Source organism: Schistosoma mansoni (genome assembly GCF_000237925.1).
Source record: "Schistosoma mansoni, WGS project CABG00000000 data, supercontig 0041, strain Puerto Rico, whole genome shotgun sequence".
Classification (NCBI taxonomy): domain Eukaryota; kingdom Metazoa; phylum Platyhelminthes; class Trematoda; order Strigeidida; family Schistosomatidae; genus Schistosoma; species Schistosoma mansoni.
This window is the reverse complement of record NW_017386027.1, coordinates 1,603,354-1,625,306: the sequence shown is the minus strand read 5'-3', so window position 1 is coordinate 1,625,306 and position 21,953 is coordinate 1,603,354. Positions and strand designations below refer to the sequence as shown.

At 39.2% G+C, this 21,953-nt stretch overlaps 1 protein-coding gene and 1 non-coding gene across 2 annotated transcripts in view; both read left to right on the top strand.

Moving 5' to 3' along the window:
• Nucleotides 1–21,953, top strand: part of Smp_063000 (smdr1) — a gene marked incomplete at both ends in the record, with an annotated part of 41,116 nt that overhangs the window by 9,203 nt on the left and 9,960 nt on the right. Inside the window, 6 exons of the mRNA XM_018790701.1 lie at nt 2,478–2,563; nt 5,716–5,813; nt 7,925–8,103; nt 18,493–18,736; nt 19,718–19,923; nt 21,411–21,647. Coding sequence (XP_018646095.1) covers nt 2,478–2,563; nt 5,716–5,813; nt 7,925–8,103; nt 18,493–18,736; nt 19,718–19,923; nt 21,411–21,647 — 1,050 coding nt within the window. The remainder of the gene's footprint in view (nt 1–2,477; nt 2,564–5,715; nt 5,814–7,924; nt 8,104–18,492; nt 18,737–19,717; nt 19,924–21,410; nt 21,648–21,953) is intronic.
• Smp_sma.U5-1.1.1 lies at nt 3,356–3,472 on the top strand. The gene has a single exon (XR_001974642.1). It is a non-coding gene (small nuclear RNA).

Sequence of the window (21,953 nt, the reverse complement as noted above, 5' to 3'; positions counted from 1 at the left end):
TAACTGAAAAAGTCTTCTGGTTGTACATTTCAGTTCCCCATCATTACTCTTTTCTTTTTTTTTCATCCTTTTTTATTCCTTTATGTATACGCATCTTCCCCCCTTTCTCCTCCCATTCTCATTATTTTGTGTGGCGCATGTATATCTGGTGCCCCTTTGTACCAATATGTATGTGTTTAAATAAATAAATAAATAAAAACATATGAGGACTTAGGGTGACAAACATTTTCTCCGGGGCTCTGTTTTGATTATGACTGGTTGAGATATATTTTATTTAAACTCATAAGCAGTGGTACAAGGAGGCAATAGATATGTATGCACCACACTTCATCATCCGATTTGTGTGAGGACTACAATACTGTCCGGGTGCCAGAACCGAAGTAGGTGGTTTTCTTAGGAGGTCACTCCTCGAGCCTCTGACATACAGGTCTAATCTACCAGGCAGTGGAGCAACGTAAAGAGATGAAATCCCATGGTAGCCGGTGACCAGCAATACGTTCACACGACATTTACTCCCTCAGGATCCTGGAGCCCATGTGCACCTTTTGTTTGGGATGAGGGTTTTCCGATTCTCCTAGGTAGACCGTCCGTACCCATCAACCTGGGATTAAAGCACCGGAAACTCCTATCAATTTCGACAACAACACCGCTATCGCGAGAAGGCGGTGAGTAGGACTTTTCTGGCGGTGGTTGTATACGCATAGATATATGAGAGCATTTCGAGAGGGAGATCTTATAGCATCTCAGATACAATTGAGTTTGTTTACATCTAATCTGGCTAAGCCCTTTTGTTAACTTATTTAATGGACAGTCATTCATACAATAACAACCTATCTATACCATTGTACTTTTATTATATACGCTTGAACACTGCTTACTGCCTACGCATGTATTCATTCCGCTAGCCTTATTATTAATCGCTTAATTGATCCGATGACTCATGCTTTTCCACTTATATATATATACGTACATCTCAATCCTGTTTACTGCTTGCTCTCTGCTCTGCTCTACGCTACACCGTATTGTACACGCTTACTCACTCATTCGGCTCTCACACTCACTCGCCTGTTTTACGGCACTGCTCTTTCATGCTTGCTTAACGTGTCCGTAATATTGGATACCTGTGTGTGTTTCAATAATAAACGCGATCAGCCCTTCGTATTCGCCTTCTGATTTATACACCGTTAGGACGTTATCGAGTAACGGTTATCAAGACGAACAATATACGAAGTTAGGGATAATATCGAATATCGACCACCACAATCTGACTCCACTCTCAATCGTACCAGGGCATTTGGGTGCTATTGAGTTATAGTGTATTGTCAAATAAGGATAAAGATGGTGCACTACTTAAGAATATCATTAGTTACGTTAATCTAAGATGTTAAACACTGACGTTATACTTTAGGTAGGTTAGTTTTTTTTGTTCACGTATACTATCGCATTATTTTAGACTAAATAACTCACGTGATTTATTAACACATTAAATCTATGGTTCTAGCAGATCCATACATGTAGGGTATTCGTGATACAAAGTTGAGTGATAAGTTTATCATTAATTAATTGTAATTTATGAAAGCCAAAAGCCATCTCAACAGTGTATTATGAATAAAATGATGAAAGTCCACTTAGTATTGTTTGTTTGAATCTTCCTATTGATGTTTAGGACTGTAATTGATCAGTGTCTTATTGGCACATATCCTAAACGTCAATGGGAAGATTCAAACAAACAATATCAAGTGAATTTAAACTTCACCCCATTGCACAAGTAAGTGGCTATCAGAATTCAGTAGCTAAGTGGATAACGCGATGGCGTCTGAAGCGAACGATGCTGGGTTCGAGTTCCTCCCAGAGTGAACATCAACTCCGTGATGCAGGTACATTCAGCTGACGGGTCCCAAATAGAACGAAACGTGCGTCCTGAATTCCAGTGCTAACCACTATCCATCTCTGCTTAAAATGATGAAAGGTTAGAATTTAGATATAAAAATCTATACACTACTGATTTAACAAAGAAATCAACTTTCAAACTTACACAATCTTAGTTAATCACCGATTAAAGTAACTCATTGTTTCATTAAATGAAAATAATAAAGAGAATGTAATGACGATCCCCTTTTCGATGAGATCTTTTGCCCAAGCTATATATTCATATGATTAGTTCTGTGGTAAATATAGAAGAATTTGTAGACATTTTATCGTAAATTGATTCGTGATTTCGAATTTCAAATGGAGGCTAGTGAGGAACAGGATAGAAATAACTTACGGGTCAGAAATCTAAGTAATGAAGTTCTCCTATATTGGGCAATTGATTGCTTTACATTCCCTTTTTTAAAATTGCCATCCCGGTTATCGCTCTGAGATGCGTCGTTGACTTCTCTTTATTCTTATTCAACCACCCATTCTCTTAACGTAGTAGACAATTAATTTCCTGTATTTTCCTTCTTTGTTCTATCCCCTTTACTATTCTCTTTCAGAATTCTCTATTTGCTTCGTTAATTGATGAGGCGTTTAGTCATATACGAACAGTGAAATCTTTGGCAATGGAAGATTTTTTAATTAAGTACGTCTGTTTACCTCTTTACTTGGACTGCAATATATGTGTTATTTTCGGGATTTTCATTAGAGCGAAAAATCACCAGAGTGAACATCAACTCTGATATGCAGGTACATCCAGCTGACGAGTCACAAACAGGGCGAAACGCGCCTTGTCCTGGATTCCACTGCTAGGCATTATCCATCTTTGCTTACCATGCTTGTGAATTTAGGCTATATCGAGGCAATACGCACAGTATGCACATATGCCAATTAGAGACTGACCATTTGCAGTCCTTAAAACATCAATGGGAAGATTCAAACAAACAATACGAATTGAATTTTCATTAGGTCGTCTATGTATATTTTCGGAATACCACACTTGAGGTTGATTAGAATTGTAAGACTATGTTACCTTCTCAGAATATGGATATAGAAATATATGTAAATGGTGAATAGTTCTGCAATAGAAAAGAACAACTAGCTTAAGTCAAAATTCACATTCAGTGTGATTAATTCAGAAACAAATAAGCACAAAAGAAACCAATTCAATATGATCGATCAATAGGAGAACAGTCAGTTTACGATTGACCAATAGAATACAAGGAATAAATTATACGATAAAAAGACTAGCTACTCATGAGTAGCACAGCTATAATACACAAACCTCATACATATTAAAAAGCAGTAAATAGAAACTATGCAAATTATCGAACATCCAGTTTGTTCTATTTCTCATCCTAAGTTATGAATAAAAAGTAAATATAAGTGATATTCATAGACTAAGTGCATATTTGTTTGCTAGACTTTTAGACTTTTAACTTTGGTGTCTCCTCATTTGCGGATAAATCTTTCGCCTTTTACTAAAGATTTCCGTGGGGAGGCACAATACAATGAGTTTTATCTCATTTTTTCTAACTCCGTCTTCGCACGGAGTAAAATTTCGCCCCCCAAGTGCCCTGATACGGCCGAGAGTGGGGTGAGTCCGCTCTCCCTCTAGAAATGCTCTCACATGGCCACGCGTATATAGCCTCTTCCAGGGAAGTCCTACTCACTGCCTTCTCACTCCACGGGTGTTATTTACGAAATTGAGAGGACAGAAAGCGATTGTCCGGCACTTTAACCGGGTTGGTGAATACGGAAAGTCCACCTAGGGGAGTCGGAAAACCCTCATTCCAAACCAATGGTTCACACAGGCTCCAGTACCCTGAGGGAACGAATGGCGTATGAACCAACCGTTGTTCACCGGCTACCATGTGACTGCATCTCCTCACGATGCTCCACTGCCTTATGGATCAGATCTTTGGGTCGAAGGTTCGAGGTGTGGCCCCCTAAGAAAACCATCTGCTTCGGTCTGGGCACCTGGGTAGTATCACAGCCCTCACACAAATCAAATGAGATTTGTGTGGCGCATATGTATCTGGTGCCTCCTTGTACCAATATTTATGTGTTCAAATAAATAAATAAATAAATAAATAAGCCTCATCTGTTGTGCATTAAATGACTAGCTTTGTTACTTTTGTGATATAATATTCGATTTAAATAAGTTATATGCATACTGTCCAAACAGTTACATTTGTGTGGAGCAATAAATTAATCGGTGACCATATTATGGTTAGAAAGTCGGTTCTCATTTGATCATTGAAGTTAAGTGGAGAGGTGGTTTAATGCCTAATGCGTCGAAATTTCAACTACTAGGTCCCTAGACTCGAATTCTATTGTATCTACTTTTCGTTTTGTGCAGATGGCTAGTATTGTTGACCATCACACGATTTGGTTTAAAGCTCATCAGCTTTTTTTTACAGATAAGCTGTATTGTTTCAAGATCAAAATTAAATGATGAGTTAGGAATACTAGCAGATCTAAATAAGTTCATGAGACTGAACTAAACAAATAGTTAAACATTTGAATAGACTGGGGATTGTATATTCCTGTGGGAGGAGGCATGCGTTTTACATGTCTTCTTACTTTCATCTTCGGCGGCAATAATAATAATAATGTTATTGTTATAAATTGCTTTGTTAATTATCACGTGATAAAATTGTCAATCCGAATACTGACTTATATGACTTCGTCGTTGTGCTAAACCAATGACACATCATAACTACACTAGCAGCCTTGTGTCAACTCTGAATCCTTATTGGTCCTTCTCGCCTAGCTCTGCCTGTTTAGTCTAGAAAGCAATCTCAGCCTCTATTGTATAAATAATATATTTCAGGCATATGTAGTTTGTATGCAACCGAACCAGACTGCATCACACCATGAAATAGAAAATAACAATTATACAGGATCAAGCTGGAAGTGGTTGTGGTTATGAGAGACTGTAACTAATAAATGGGAATAACTTAAGAATAGTTAATCGTATAAAAGTAGTCAATAGGTCAAATGAAAGCTTATAATAAGAGAAATTTAAGTATATATAACCTAGTTACTTAGCAGTTATACAATAAGAATATATATGTAATAATATTCTATCAACAGTCTCTGTAAGCTACCTACAAATTAATCTTTTTCGGATACAATGGTTATTTTAAACTTCATACTCAATTATAAGCAAAGATGGATAGTGGCTAGCAGCGGAATCCAAGACGCGCGTTTCATCCTATTTGGAACACGTCAGCTGGATCTTTGCTTATAGTGCTTGTGAATCAAGACTATATCGAAGCAATACGCACAGTATGCATATATGCCAATAAGAGATTGATCAATTGCAGTCCTAAACATTAATGGGACGATTCAAACAAACAATACTAAGTGAATATAAACTTCACCCCATTGCACAATCAAGTGGCTATCAGAACTCAGTAGCTGAGTGGATAACCCAATGGCGTTTGAAGCGAACAGTACTGGGTTCTAGTCCCAGAGTGAATATCAACTCTAAGATGTAGCAGGTACATCTAGCTGACGAGCCCTAAATAGGACGAAACGCGCGTCAAACTGGATTCCAGTGCTAGCCACCATCCATCTTTGCTTACAATGCTTGTGAATTAAGGCTATATCGAGGTAATACGCACAGTATGCACATATGCCAACAAGAGAGACTGATCAATTACAATCCAAAACATTAATGGGAAGATTGAAACAAACAATACTAAGTGAATTTAAAACTCAATTTCTATTCATTAACTTACTGTTTCTTTTTCTTCTTCAACTAATTCATTTCGTTTTATTTTTCTATAGTAAAATAAACTATAATGTGGATAAAGCTAAAATGTTAAGTGAAAAACTTTCGTTTGGAATTGGTTCATTTCAAGGTCTTTCCAATTTAACATTAAATGGTAAATTCATAGTTGAATATGTATTTGTATCAGTATCTTTATGTTTAATTAAGGTTAAATGATGTAGTTTTGATGTTGATAAATGTTCTGGGTGTATAATGTTATGTATACCTGAACACCGATTACCACGACGCGCAATGCTGACGAGTATTGGCGATGGCTGGAAGAGAGTTAGAGACGGCCAAACCAAAACATGGCATCAGAGCTTGAAGTCACTAACTTCTAGCGTGAGCCATGTTGGCAGATGCAGACTATTTGGTTGGGGTCCGCTTGACTATCGTAGCCAATGGTTTGAGACTCTAGGTGACATGGCACAGAATCGATCACAATGGCGCAGGTGTATACACTGTTTATCTTCCCTTAAACCTTGAGATTAAAGTTGCCTCATATCTGTATTCCTTCCTATTCTATATCTTTATATACAACCTTTCTTTTTCATATTACAATCACTAAGTTAACTACTTTTATGAATTCGGTGTTCATCTTGTTGTGCTAATGAGGTATGTCAACTTGGACCAATGGATATATGTGCCTGGTCCTATGTTGTAGCTGACTGACTGACTCATTGTTGTTTTTGGGCAACCTCATCAACCCTATATAGAAGTAAGTTATTTCACAAGTGTAAAATCAGTTTGTTCTGGTTACTTTCTTTATGATTAGTTGTCTTGGTAGGTTTCATTATCTTCATTTATCTTTATATTCAAGTTGATTGTCTTGTTCAATCTTTGCTTATGTTGTTGATTGATCATTTTCGTATTAGTTAATAGATCGGATTTGTATCGATGTGTTTATTGGCTATAGATGGGCTTGAATGCTATACGTTTAGGAATTATTTGGCATCAGAATTCCTTTGATCCTGGATTTTGAAACGTTTGTTTAGTCAAATTTATGTCGGTGGTTGATCATGTGCATGATATCGGTTATAATATATCGTGTCATATCACCGCTAATTTGTGTTTGTGTATGCTTGTGTAAAGGGGGCGTCCACTCAACCTATTTATAAATGAAATAAGGTCTGATGATGTTGTCGTCCAAGATAACAGTAAAAGCTCCGAAATTATATAACACAGCTCAGAGAATTCACTAACACCAAAAGCATCCACCTGAGCTGAAAATCTCTGCCATTAGTTGAGTGTTTCACGTGACTGTGTGTTTAGGAATATTTATCTGGAATTTCATTGGAATAAACCACCATTTAAAACTTGGAAGCACTGGAAAGGTCCGAGGATTGAGTCATATCACTGACAGTACTGGTATGTGGCTACAGTAATGCAACATCTCTTCTCCTACCTTCTCTCAAAGTAAAGGAAATGTTAAAGTGAACAGCAAGCTTTACCAGGCAAAACCTTGGGGCCTCGTGACGTCGGTACATGCAATGCCGTGTCACTGAAACAATGCATAACCTAAATATGCCCATTCACTTGACCTCACCTAGACGTGGTTCACTCTTCTGTTATCTGGAAACCCCAAATCAGCTTATTGATAAGGTGACTCAATCAGGCATGTCATTCAAGGCTTGATGACAAGTGAAGTGTTGTAGTGGGCACACGCTACTGACCGAGATTTGGCCTGATTTTCTGAGTTGGATAGATATGCTTTCGGTTAAAAATTTGAATCAAGTCTTTGAAGGATACGTATCTATTTTAGTCAATGAGTTTGTATATATATTTCATTCGTGTTGGATTATAAAAGCTTCTTACTCACTCTTGATTTCCTCACTCAAATGACTGGTTGAGCACGTATACAAGAAGCGTATACATCAGTAATGGACTCAGATGACTGCTCACAGACAACGCTTTTCGTCTCCATACTGTGGACAGCATTAAACTTGAAGATAGGTTAATTCTACTCTGGATTCAGATCGACAATATGCACCAACTCTTAACCACCGGGTTGCGGAGTCAAACTTATGAAAGTTTAAAATCTCGGTATAATACATAACTTTGTGTTTAAGATGTTAATGACTATTGGGTTTAGTTAATTTCTTTTATTTGGTTCAAACAATGACTGAAATTATTTCATGTTGAGTTGCACACATATTTTGTTCATTAATTTCTTTATTTGAACTGAATGTGTAGAGAATAACAGATGATTTATTACCTTGAATAAAGGTGTTGTTCTTGGAGTACTGTATGTTGGAGGTCATCTAATGTCTCGGGGTGAATTAGACGCTGGACATTTAATGTCATTCCTAGCTACTACACAAACGTTACAACGTTCACTTACTCAGTTATCCTTATTATATGGACAAGTAGTTCGTGGATATACGGCGCTAAAACGTATTCATGATGTAAGTAAAGTGTTGGATAATTGCCATCAGTTGATGTGTATGTTTTTGTGTGTAGTTTTAAATGTTAGAGAATTTGAACCTTTCACCTCCAAACCTTGTTGCGAGTATCTGTTAACATTGAGTTTCAGCATTGCATGCGACTATCATTCATTATGATAGATTATGATCATGTAATACTACTGGTTGATTAAAGCTAGAAATACTAACCATCGGATGCCAACTTGCCAGAGATATAAAAATAACCCTCTAATATGGTTCACAATCTTTCCCCTGCCTTCCTCAGTTTGAATTAGCTGTAGGAGTAGCTGCCACACTAAAGAAATGTGATTTATAGTTGGATTTCATCAACTTATAATTAGGTTACCGAAATGCATTAAATTGGATTCTCTTTTAAAATATCTAAACTAATAATCGTAAAGATTATCGACAAAGTGTGAATTGGTCACCATCAGTTTCTGAAATAATCAGCCAATCTCTTTACTCCATAGGTAACAACAATCACTAGTATTGTATGAAGGTAGTCTTTTCTTCTATGGAAAACGTTATTTGTGTTAGGTGTTTCGTGATAGTCGGTTGGAAACCTTAGATTAACATTTTGCTACTAGTTGGCACTCGTCACCAAAGTGTACCCGTAATCTTGATGGGATTAATGCCCACCAGTGGATTTGAACTCGTATCACCTAAATTCACAGTTTGAAATGTTACCACTGGAATACTCGAATTGCGACCAACCTCTTGTAGAACTGAGATATTTTACAATCGACTTGTCACTGAATAGTGGCTTATGATATCATGCCTACCTAGTTCTTAGTGCTGATCAAATCCTGTCGATCAAAAAACGGTATTCTCACTCCGAATTTTCATTTATTTTGCGTAGCTCATTTACTAAACACTGCTTCACACTCACAACTTTGAGCCATACTTTTATCATTCCATGGCTAACAACGATAATACCAGGTTGACTATATGGAAATAGGTGATAATGAGTTGCGAATTTGTCTTGTTGATTGAGAACTGACTCTCATTCCAAGGAGATATTTATGTAACACAACAATTGTTGATTAGTAGTAGTCGATTTCATATTGTTTATCCGTTTCTGCTCTGACAGTTTTCACAAGTATATCACCAGCAATATTTCCTGCCTACAGTTTACAATTGACTGATCACCGGGTAGTGACATTGGCCACTACCGAGGAACCAGCCAATTGCAAATACATTCCAGCCCTACAGGAGGTCATTGGAGGCCCGGATTGCTCAGTGGTCACGTCTCTGAATAAGACTGGGTGGAACGGCTTTCATCAGTTCACATAACCGTGCACGAATTTACCGCCGAAGAAAGTATGTAGCCTTGGATATTAATAAACGGCGCTCTCGCCTTCAACTTGATACAGCGTCTGATATTACTTTAATCAGCCCAGAGACTCGGAGGAAGATTGAGAGACCCACACTGCATCCAACAGAACAACTGGCACACAGTGCATCTGGTGGGAAGTTAAATATTGTTGGAGAAGTACCACGCATTGTTTCTAAAGGTGCTGTAACGACAAATGCAACAGTATACCTTGCGTAGAACCCAGCACTCGACTTATTGGGTTTAGATCTTCTAGAGACACTTAAACTAACAGACCATTGTATTAACATCATCTGCAGATGAATTACAACTGACAACTCCTTAGAGTGTAACCAGAAAACGGCCGTGCTGCAAAGACATCACAGCGTTTTTAAAGAAGAATCGGGAGAATGTACGAAGGCCAAAGCATCGTTAACCCTCAAACCTGTAACTACTCCCGTCTTTCGACCTAAAAGACCTGTACCTTATGCAGCGCCATCCATTGTTGAACAAGAATTAGAGCGACTGCAAAGAAGTGGAATTATAGAACCAGTGAATTTTTCTGATTGGACAGCACCAATAGTAATTGTTAAGAAGCCCAATGGAAGTATCCGACTATGCGCAGATTATTCGACTGGATTAAATGAAGCACTTGAAGCTCATCAGTACCCCTTGCCGTTACCAGAAAACTAATTCGCGAAACTTAATGGGAGGAGGTATTTTTCAAAACTGGACCTATCAGAAGCTCATTTACAGATTCCAGTAGCGGAAGAGTGTAAACAGCACTTGACAATAAACACTCATAAAAGGTTGTTCCGATATAACAGACTTCCGTTTGGAGTAAAGACCGCCCCTTCAATCTTCAAACAAGTTATGGATACTATGCTACAAGATATTCCTGGTACGGCGGCCTATCTCAATGACATACTAATCATGGGTACAGACTATGCTGACTTAAAGAAGAAGGTAGATATGGTTCTCAGACGCATAGCAGATTATGGGTTCACATTACGTGCTGAAAAATGTGATTTCTATATGGAGCAAGTCCGCTATTTGGGATTCATAATCAATAAAAACGGAAGAAAACCTGATCCTGTAAACGTCGAGGCTATCAAGTCCATGCCTCCACCGACTGATGTATCACCTATACATTCTTTCTTGGGAATGGTTAGTCATTATGGCGTTTTTCTTCCAGATCTGCATCGCCCCCGTTCTCCTCTTAATGGATTACTGAAAAAAGATCCCAAATGGTTCTGGTTAACCGAATGCCAAGAAGCATTCCTAAAACTAAAACAGCTCCTATCATCAAACCTGCTTACACACTATGATCCAGATCTTCCAATTATAGTCGCAGCAGACGCGTCAAACCACGGAATCGGAGCAGTAATTTCACATACCTACCCTGACGGGTCTGAGAAGGCAATCGCCCATACTGCACGGTCACTGACTATGACAGAAAGGAACTACAGTCAGATAGAAAAAGAGACCCTCTCTATTATGTTCGCTGTAAAAAAGTTCCACAAGATGCTATTTGGCAGACAGCTTACCTTATTAACAGACCATAAACCGCTACTGACAGTTTTGGGATCCAAGAAAGGTATCCCTGTATATACAGCAAACCGTCTACAGAGATGGGCAACTACACTGCTGGACTATGATTTCAAGATAAAGTATCAACCAACAACGGATTTTGGACAGGCAGATACCCTCTCAAGATTAATTAGTTCCCATACAAAACAAGAAGAGGAGGTGCTTGTAGCTGCCGTAAATGTTGAGGCTGAGCTTCACACAGTATTGGCAGACGCAGTTTCCGAACTTCCGGTCACATTTGAAGCCATTAAAGAAGCTAGTGAGAAGGATAATGTGTTGAAGGCTGTTCGCCGCCGCATACTCAACAAGTGGCCTTCGTGGAGAACTCTTGCAATATTTCCGTCGACGAGATTCATTGACAGTTGTAGATTCCTGCGTCATGTTTGGCCACCGTATTCTTATCCCCAGAAATCTTGGACACCAAGTCCTTAAGCAGTTCCATAGCGGGCACCCGAGGATAAGTAAAATGAAGTCATTAGCTCGAATCTATGCATACTGGTCGTCAATGGACCATGATATAGAACAAAATGTTGCAGTTGTCCGTCCTGTTTAGAGGCCGCAAAGAACCCAACTAAAGCAGACATACAACCATGGCCCAAATAGGATGGTCCTTGGCAAAGAATACACGCTGATTTTGCCGGTCCGATACAAGGCAGATCGATAAGGAAAGAACAGGAACGAAGCGCGATTGCTATGAAAATGCATGAACAATGAAATCAGAGAAGATGGACTGATATTTACAGAAGAAACAGTCAAGATTGAAACGATTGATTGTTATTTTGCAAACTAACTATTTACTGTATAGTTATCAGATTTTAGTGAGATAGTTTGTAATTTGTGCTTAAATACATTCGACTGTCCCCACCGGTGTTCTTGTTCACTATACCCCCATTTAAATCATTCAACATTACGAAAGACACATGAATTAAATGAGTGAAATTTGCCACAGTATAAACTTGTGCTCATCTTCGTGACCTGCATCGCAACTACTCAATGAATTGTTACCTGTATAACCTTGAGTACGCATTGGATTTGGATGACGTAGTAATGTCGTAACAAGTCAACATATGAAAATTTTCTCCTTCACAGCATTCGAAGTTCGTACACTTTACTTGGTCTAGTAGTAGTTCCTTGAGAGTTGCATAACGAAGTGAAATAGGCTTTTCTGGAAATCCCAAAGTTCTTAATAAGCTGTAGGCTTATTTTCCGATGAATGTAAGGAAATAAACCACAATATTAACATCCTCAACATCTTCCTTGGTCATAGTCCAGGTTTCGAACCCTTCTATATAATCTCGAAAGCATCAAAATTTCAATGTATATCCAACTGTCAGGTATTTATAGGTTTTAGTAGAAACGAAACCATCATTATAGTTATGCAATCCGCACACAGGGAGTTATCAGCATTGTCCTATAGGGAAGCTACACGTAGTGGTTCTAGAATATTCTTCCGAAAGCTGATTGGATGGAATATGACCGACTCCTTCTGGGCTTCTTAGAGCTTCCTCAACCTCACCTGTGGACCGTCCTTACACCTCCCCCCTTCAAAGGGTGTTGTGTAAGACCTTTTTCTCGGATCCACCTGAAACTGGGTTACCACGTTCTTCTTGCGGCTCATCACTCTCGAAGGTTGTACCGCTTTGCCCTTGCGTCGTTTATCTCTTCTACATTCGCGCGCCTGAGTGCTTTTTCGAGATGAATCCACGAGCAATTGAAACAGGAGTCGGCTTTGTAGGATCAATGTTCTACCATCCCTTCGAATTTGATTTATGTGTCTTATACACGTTCCGACATTTCTCCGGATTAGATACACTGCACTTTCGATCCGACGTTCTATAACACCGGGTTACCACTTCCTTTTACTTTGATACAATTTAACAAGTACCCTTCCACCCACCTGGAAGCCACGAGTGACCGTACGATACTCATTCGTGGGGTTATTTGTCTTTCTGGGTGACAACATACTGCCAAAGACTGTTCGGATTTTCCTTCCGAACATACACTCGGCTGGTGACTTTCCTTCTGGTACTGTCGGATCAGGGGTCAATCTGTAAGACATTAGGAACTTACTGATTACTTGTTCTGGGATACCCTCTCCCTCTCCATTGACTAGAGCTCTTTTTATTGTAGCCCAGAAGGAGCCGGATATATTCCATCCAATCAGCTTTCGGAAGAATATTCTAGAACCACTACGTGTAGCTTCCCTATAGGACAATGCTGATAACTCCCTGTGTGCGGATTGCATAACTATAATGATGGTTTCGTTTCTACTAAAACCTATAAATACCTGACAGTTGGATATACATTGAAATTTTGATGCTTTCGAGATTATATAGAAGGGTTCGAAACCTGGACTATGACCAAGGAAGATGTTGAGGATGTTAATATTGTGGTTTATTTCCTTACATTCATCGGAAAATAAGCCTACAGCTTATTAAGAACTTTGGGATTTCCAGAAAAGCCTATTTCACTTCGTTATGCAACTCTCAAGGAACTACTACTAGACCAAGTAAAGTGTACGAACTTCGAATGCTGTGAAGGAGAAAATTTTCATATGTTGACTTGTTACGACATTACTACGTCATCCAAATCCAATGCGTACTCAAGGTTATACAGGTAACAATTCATTGAGTAGTTGCGATGCAGGTCACGAAGATGAGCACAAGTTTATACTGTGGCAAATTTCACTCATTTAATTCATGTGTCTTTCGTAATGTTGAATGATTTAAATGGGGGTATAGTGAACAAGAACACCGGTGGGGACAGTCGAATGTATTTAAGCACAAATTACAAACTATCTCACTAAAATCTGATAACTATACAGTAAATAGTTAGTTTGCAAAATAACAATCAATCGTTTCAATCTTGACTGTTTCTTCTGTAAATATCAGTCCATCTTCTCTGATTTCATTGTTCATGCATTTTCATAGCAATCGCGCTTCGTTCCTGTTCTTTCCTTATCGATCTGCCTTGTATCGGACCGGCAAAATCAGCGTGTATTCTTTGCCAAGGACCATCCTATTTGGGCCATGGTTGTATGTCTGCTTTAGTTGGGTTCTTTGCGGCCTCTAAACAGGACGGACAACTGCAACATTTTGTTCTATATCATGGTCCATTGACGACCAGTATGCATAGATTCGAGCTAATGACTTCATTTTACTTATCCTCGGGTGCCCGCTATGGAACTGCTTAAGGACTTGGTGTCCAAGATTTCTGGGGATAAGAATACGGTGGCCAAACATGACGCAGGAATCTACAACTGTCAATGAATCTCGTCGACGGAAATATTGCAAGAGTTCTCCACGAAGGCCACTTGTTGAGTATGCGGCGGCGAACAGCCTTCAACACATTATCCTTCTCACTAGCTTCTTTAATGGCTTCAAATGTGACCGGAAGTTCGGAAACTGCGTCTGCCAATACTGTGTGAAGCTCAGCCTCAACATTTACGGCAGCTACAAGCACCTCCTCTTCTTGTTTTGTATGGGAACTAATTAATCTTGAGAGGGTATCTGCCTGTCCAAAATCCGTTGTTGGTTGATACTTTATCTTGAAATCATAGTCCAGCAGTGTAGTTGCCCATCTCTGTAGACGGTTTGCTGTATATACAGGGATACCTTTCTTGGATCCCAAAACTGTCAGTAGCGGTTTATGGTCTGTTAATAAGGTAAGCTGTCTGCCAAATAGCATCTTGTGGAACTTTTTTACAGCGAACATAATAGAGAGGGTCTCTTTTTCTATCTGACTGTAGTTCCTTTCTGTCATAGTCAGTGACCGTGCAGTATGGGCGATTGCCTTCTCAGACCCGTCAGGGTAGGTATGTGAAATTACTGCTCCGATTCCGTGGTTTGACGCGTCTGCTGCGACTATAATTGGAAGATCTGGATCATAGTGTGTAAGCAGGTTTGATGATAGGAGCTGTTTTAGTTTTAGGAATGCTTCTTGGCATTCGGTTAACCAGAACCATTTGGGATCTTTTTTCAGTAATCCATTAAGAGGAGAACGGGGGCGATGCAGATCTGGAAGAAAAACGCCATAATGACTAACCATTCCCAAGAAAGAATGTATAGGTGATACATCAGTCGGTGGAGGCATGGACTTGATAGCCTCGACGTTTACAGGATCAGGTTTTCTTCCGTTTTTATTGATTATGAATCCCAAATAGCGGACTTGCTCCATATAGAAATCACATTTTTCAGCACGTAATGTGAACCCATAATCTGCTATGCGTCTGAGAACCATATCTACCTTCTTCTTTAAGTCAGCATAGTCTGTACCCATGATTAGTATGTCATTGAGATAGGCCGCCGTACCAGGAATATCTTGTAGCATAGTATCCATAACTTGTTTGAAGATTGAAGGGGCGGTCTTTACTCCAAACGGAAGTCTGTTATATCGGAACAACCTTTTATGAGTGTTTATTGTCAAGTGCTGTTTACACTCTTCCGCTACTGGAATCTGTAAATGAGCTTCTGATAGGTCCAGTTTTGAAAAATACCTCCTCCCATTAAGTTTCGCGAATTAGTTTTCTGGTAACGGCAAGGGGTACTGATGAGCTTCAAGTGCTTCATTTAATCCAGTCGAATAATCTGCGCATAGTCGGATACTTCCATTGGGCTTCTTAACAATTACTATTGGTGCTGTCCAATCAGAAAAATTCACTGGTTCTATAATTCCACTTCTTTGCAGTCGCTCTAATTCTTGTTCAACAATGGATGGCGCTGCATAAGGTACAGGTCTTTTAGGTCGAAAGACGGGAGTAGTTACAGGTTTGAGGGTTAACGATGCTTTGGCCTTCGTACATTCTCCCGATTCTTCTTTAAAAACGCTGTGATGTCTTTGCAGCACGGCCGTTTTCTGGTTACACTCTAAGGAGTTGTCAGTTGTAATTCATCTGCAGATGATGTTAATACAATGGTCTGTTAGTTTAAGTGTCTCTAGAAGATCTAAACCCAATAAGTCGAGTGCTGGGTTCTACGCAAGGTATACTGTTGCATTTGTCGTTACAGCACCTTTAGAAACAATGCGTGGTACTTCTCCAACAATATTTAACTTCCCACCAGATGCACTGTGTGCCAGTTGTTCTGTTGGATGCAGTGTGGGTCTCTCAATCTTCCTCCGAGTCTCTGGGCTGATTAAAGTAATATCAGACGCTGTATCAAGTTGAAGGCGAGAGCGCCGTTTATTAATATCCAAGGCTACATACTTTCTTCGGCGGTAAATTCGTGCACGGTTATGTGAACTGATGAAAGCCGTTCCACCCAGTCTTATTCAGAGACGTGACCACTGAGCAATCCGGGCCTCCAATGACCTCCTGTAGGGCTGGAATGTATTTGCAATTGGCTGGTTCCTCGGTAGTGGCTAATGTCATATTGGTCGGATTCTTCTTAGTTAGAAGCTATGCTTAGTGGCCTTTGGTGGGCCAGGGTATGGAGATGAGATGCCACAATTGTTCATCGTGTCTACAAGTAGCTAAAAATTCAAAGAAAAGTGAAATACAACGATGGACAGGGACGAACAGTCTCTGGAAGAGGCTCAGTACAGATTTTGCTGGTCCAGTACAAGGGGAAATGATTTTAGTCATTTTGTATGCATTCACAAAATAGCCAGAAATATATACTATGTCAAACTGCACAGCCAACGAGACAGTTGGCTAGTTATCTGATTTATTTAGCTATTTCGGAGTCCAGAGACCTTAGTGACCGGCAATGCCTCACATCTCGTTTGGGAGTCATTCAAGCACTTCTGTGGTGTGAATGGAATAACACATCTACGCTTTCCACCCTTTCACTCCCAATTGAATGGACAGGTAGAACACTTTATCGACGCCTTTAAAAGGGCATTACTGAATGGGGAGGGCGAGGATATAGCATGTCAGGTAGTCACAAAATTCCTAACAACTTATATAACCACTCCCAACCCAACTCTCCCAGATGGAAATTCCCATAACGAAGTCATCTTTGGAAGAAGTGTTGAGATTATTTTCAACGCTATGTTGACACTCAAAACAGTGGATGGGTATAGACGATATCTGGATATTCGAAGTTTCAGTGTGAGGGATAAAATGGTCGTCAAGTCATACCTTGGGAAAAATCGATGCGAACCTGGAGGTATTAAAAAGAGAATAGGAGACGTTTTGTACAATGTACGTGTGACGTTTGGAACGTGGATTAGACGCATAAACCAAATCCAAAAGGAAAAACGCGGAAGATAGGGAAGTCGGTCTTCCACTGGAGATAGTTACAGATACTCCAGTGATGGAAACTTCCAAAGACCCCATGAAGAATAATAGGATGGGAGGATGGATTAGGAAGACATCAAGAAAGATGAAACGTCCCTGAAAGCCAGTTATCAAGCTGCAAGTAGATCCAAGGAAGAAATCTTATTTTTTTCAAAGAAGAAAGACGTTGAGAAATTCCAAAGCATTTCTCGAAAAAGTTCACAAGGACCCAAAAACGCTAAGAAACATTTTATCCAATCAACGTTGAATAGAAGTATCTTAGTGACATCTAGAAAGTAAAGAGTCACGTGTCAAATCCCTAATTGGATACTTACGTGTCCTGCTACTATATTTAGTATGGTTCCAGAGACTTTCAGAAGCTCAAGGCCATCCAAAATACTAAAAACTGATTTTTTGTACATGAAATAAACTTGAAATAAAGCGTTTTTCGCATTCTCATGACCATTTGTTTTGTGTTTATGTTGACGTTGTATTCACGTTCTTTAATTATTTGTAGTGTTTGTATTTTGTTTTTGATGTTTATGACTGGGTTTTTTTGTTAAGGGTTTTCGCCTTGTGAACAAATGTCTTTTATATGATATTCAGCTCATTAATTTTATATTATTCGGTTCTCTGGGTACTCAAATGTAACCCAAGATATATTGTCATTTCGGGGCCTCCTAAATGCCCTGGTACGGCCGAGAGTGGGAAGAGTCCGCTCTTCCTCTCACATAACCACGCGTATATAGCCTCTGTCAGGGAAGTCCTACTCACTGCCTTCTCACCACAGGGGTGTTGTTTACAAAATTGAGAGGACGGAAAGCGAATGTCGGGCGCTTAACTGGGTTGGTGAACACGGAGGGTTCACCTAGAGGAGTTGGAAAACCCTCATCCCAAACCAATGGTGCACACAGGTTCCAGTGTCCTGAGGAAACAAATGGCGTACAAATCAATCGTTGGTCACTGGCTACCATGGGACTGCATCTTCTTGCGATGCTCCACTGCCTTGTGGATCAGACCTTTAGGTCAAAGGCCCGGGGTGTGGCCCCCTAAGGAAACCACCTGCTTCGGTCTGGGCACCTGGGCAGTATCACAGCCCTCACACAAATCAAATGAGATTTGTGTGGCACATATGTATCTGATGCCCCTTTGTACCAATATTTATATGTTTACATGAATAAATAAATATGTATTTACTGAATTCAGGTCTGTTAGAAATTCTTTGAATGTTATTTTATTCGATTTCTTTTAGATATTGGCGTTGCCCAGTGGTATTGGAAGTATACCGTCATCATCTTCATCTTTAGTGGTTAGTAAGCAGCATGTGAATAACATAAAAGAATTACCATCTTCTTCAATATACTCTGCACCAAGTATAGAATTTTCCGATGTCAAATTTGTCTATCCGAATCGTCCGGAAACGATTGTATTAAATGAATTGTCAATGTTTTTACCAGGTGGTAAAGTGATCGCTCTGGTTGGTCAGTCCGGTGCAGGTAAGTTATTTGATTGGCCTTTTAATCTTAGTAGTATTTATGATCAATTTTATATGTGCATTCCTAGTACCTACCACTGCTCCTTGTGATTGTCTTTTAACATAATCGATAGGAGATTTGTAGAGATAGTTGTCCAACTCAATGATGTGTCACATTACATAGGCTGAATTGGACTAACTAGGCACTGAGGAAGTACTGTACAGTTGTCTCAGTTTATCAGCAGAGTTCTTATGAGGTGTCACATACACAGCCCCACCAGGTGTGGTACGCTAAAAAATGTCTTTGTTTTATTTAATTTCCTGTACAATTCAAATGCATCGTGTGAAACAAAAAAACGTCGTCCAGTCTGTTTACTACGTTACTGATGCCAGTTCCTACTTGAAAAGAAATTAGATAATAGATCATTAAGTTATCACTACTCAACAGTGTTCAATCATAATCTGTTTGAAAATGACAGTCCTTAAGCACATATAATTTTTGATTCATAACATTGTTAACCTGCTTTGATATGTGGAAAGCAGTCTAGTTTAGAATTAATTCAATCAGTCTAACATCCTTCCTGACATTTTCATCTTCCCAAACTTCTTGAGAATATTGAACAATTCTTGACAATCTACATAGACTAGTAAGGGGATTTGTGGAGATTGTAGTAATTTTAACAGTTGAGAAGCCATAATTAATGGAGTCTAATCCATGTTGGGTATGAAGCAGTTATCCACCTCAGACAGTGAATGAAGGGTGACGCGAGATCATGGATTGATTAGATGCCGGCTCAGCATTCTAGAGGTTGAGCGTTCGCATGCGAGACCGAAGGTCCTAAGTTCGAGTCTCGTGTGCACGATCATGGATGTGCACTTCTTAGGAGTCCCATACTAGTAGGAAACAACTGAAGTAGTATGATATTGTCTGGCTGTTAAAACTATCAAGTAGAATGATTAATTGTTACTATGTATTGTCCTTCCCCCTCTCTCTTTTTTACAGGTAAATCTACTGTTGTCTCTTTACTGGAACGTTTCTATGATCCAATATCTGGTGAAATTTTATTGAATGGTGATAAACTAACTAATTTCAATGTAAATTATTTACGTAGTAAATTGATTGGATATATCAGTCAAGAACCTCAAATATTCAATGCATCAATAAGAGAAAATATACGATTTGGTCGTTTTGATGCCACTGATGAAGAGGTATACAATTGATGATCATCATCATGATTTAAATTTTTGTGTTTTTCTTTTGACTGAAGATCATGATTATCTATATAGTGGCCCCCAAATGCCCTGGTACGATTGAGGGTGGGAAGAGTCCACTTTCCCTCTCGAATTGCTCTCACACGACTACGCGTATACGGCCTCTGCCAGAGAAGTCCTACTCACTGCCTTCTCGCGATGGAGGTGTTGTTTATAAAATTGGGAGGATGAAACGCAAATTTCCGGCTCTTTGGCCGGGTTTGTGAATAAAAGGGATACACCTAGGGGAGTTGAAAAACACTGATTCCAAACCAATGGTACAAACGAGGTTCATGATACTGAAGGAACAAATGGCATGTGAACCTGTTGTTGGTTACCGGCTACCACGGGGCTGCATCTCCTTACGTCGCTCCAATACCCTGTGGATTAGACCTCTAGCTCAGAGGCTCGAGGAGTGACCTCCTAAGAAAACCACCTGCTTCGGTGTAGACATCCGAACAGTACTCCAGCCCTCACACAAATTGGAGGATGAAGTGTGGTGCATACATATTTGTTGCCTCCTTTCACCAATGTTCATGTGTTTAAATAAATAAAACATAGTGAACTGGAACATTACTACTGACACATTAAGACTAATTTGTCTAATCTATAAAGGTAGCTTAGTAAATTAAAGTAATCAGTTAACATTAAATGATTAGATAAACATGACATCAGTTACTACTTAGTAGTGATCAATCAATTGTAAATTTCTGAATTCTACAGGAGGTCAGTAACAACTCGAATAGCTCAGTTGTAATTTCGTCATCGATCCGGGTATACGTGACATCATCAATATTGTTTTGACGGGGGTTGTCCGAAATCGGATACCGATACAACACTTGCTATGCGCTAGCCCCCCAACTGACTTATTGAATGAGAAAGTGTCTTGAACTATTGAATAAAACGCACTAATACTAATTCACACATATATACCACTCTAATCCTTGGAAAATGGATTTATTTCTTAGCCAATGATGTGCATTCGCCCTTACAGTCACTGCTGATTGCCTTCGGTTGACCTTCTCATTAGACTACTTCTGATTGGCTCTCCATATCAGATAGTCTTTCATCAATATGCGTATATCGGAAAGGGGTTTTTGTGGAGATTCTAGTAATTTAATAGGTGAGTTCATGAGTCCATTGAAACTAGACCACCATTGAAAACCTGAAAGCACTAGACGACCGTTTCGTCCTAGTATGGGAATCCTAAGCAGTGCACATCTATGATTGTGCACTCGAGACTCAAACTCAGGACTCTCGCATGCGAACGTTTAACCTCTAAACACTGAACCGGCATCCAACGATTTTAATGTCTAACTTCAACCAATCCACGAAATATACGTATAATTGATATAAAGGAGCCAACAATTCACATGCTTAACTTTTGATATTATATATAAATGATAATTAATATTGTTTTCAAACATTTAATTTTATATTATAAGGTTGAAGAAGCAGCTAAATTAGCTTATGCTCATGATTTCATTTCAAATGATTTACCATATGGTTATGATACATTAGTTGGTCAAGGTACTGGTACAATAGCTGGTTTAAGTGGTGGTCAACGTCAACGTATTGCAATAGCACGTATTTTATTAAAAAATGCACCAATTCTATTAATGGATGAAGCTACATCAGCTTTAGATACTGAATCTGAAGCTAAAGTACAAAATGCATTAAATAATGCAATGAAAGGTTAGTCAACTCTATTGGGCTGGTTATTTTTTCAACTGTACAAATATTATTCTAATTGACTGTTATATCCCGAGGAGAATTATGATTGGTAACTTTTAAGAACTATTTATGGACCAATATGATATCACAATTGATTGATCACTGGGTGGTGATCAATGTCATGCGCATCAAGTCCTTCTTAGTGCTGATCGAATGCTATCGATCAAGTTGCAATGTGGCCACTAGTCTAGATGGCTCGACACTGCGTGCACAATGTTGAAATAAGATGGTGGTTGGAGGTGGTCAACAGGAAA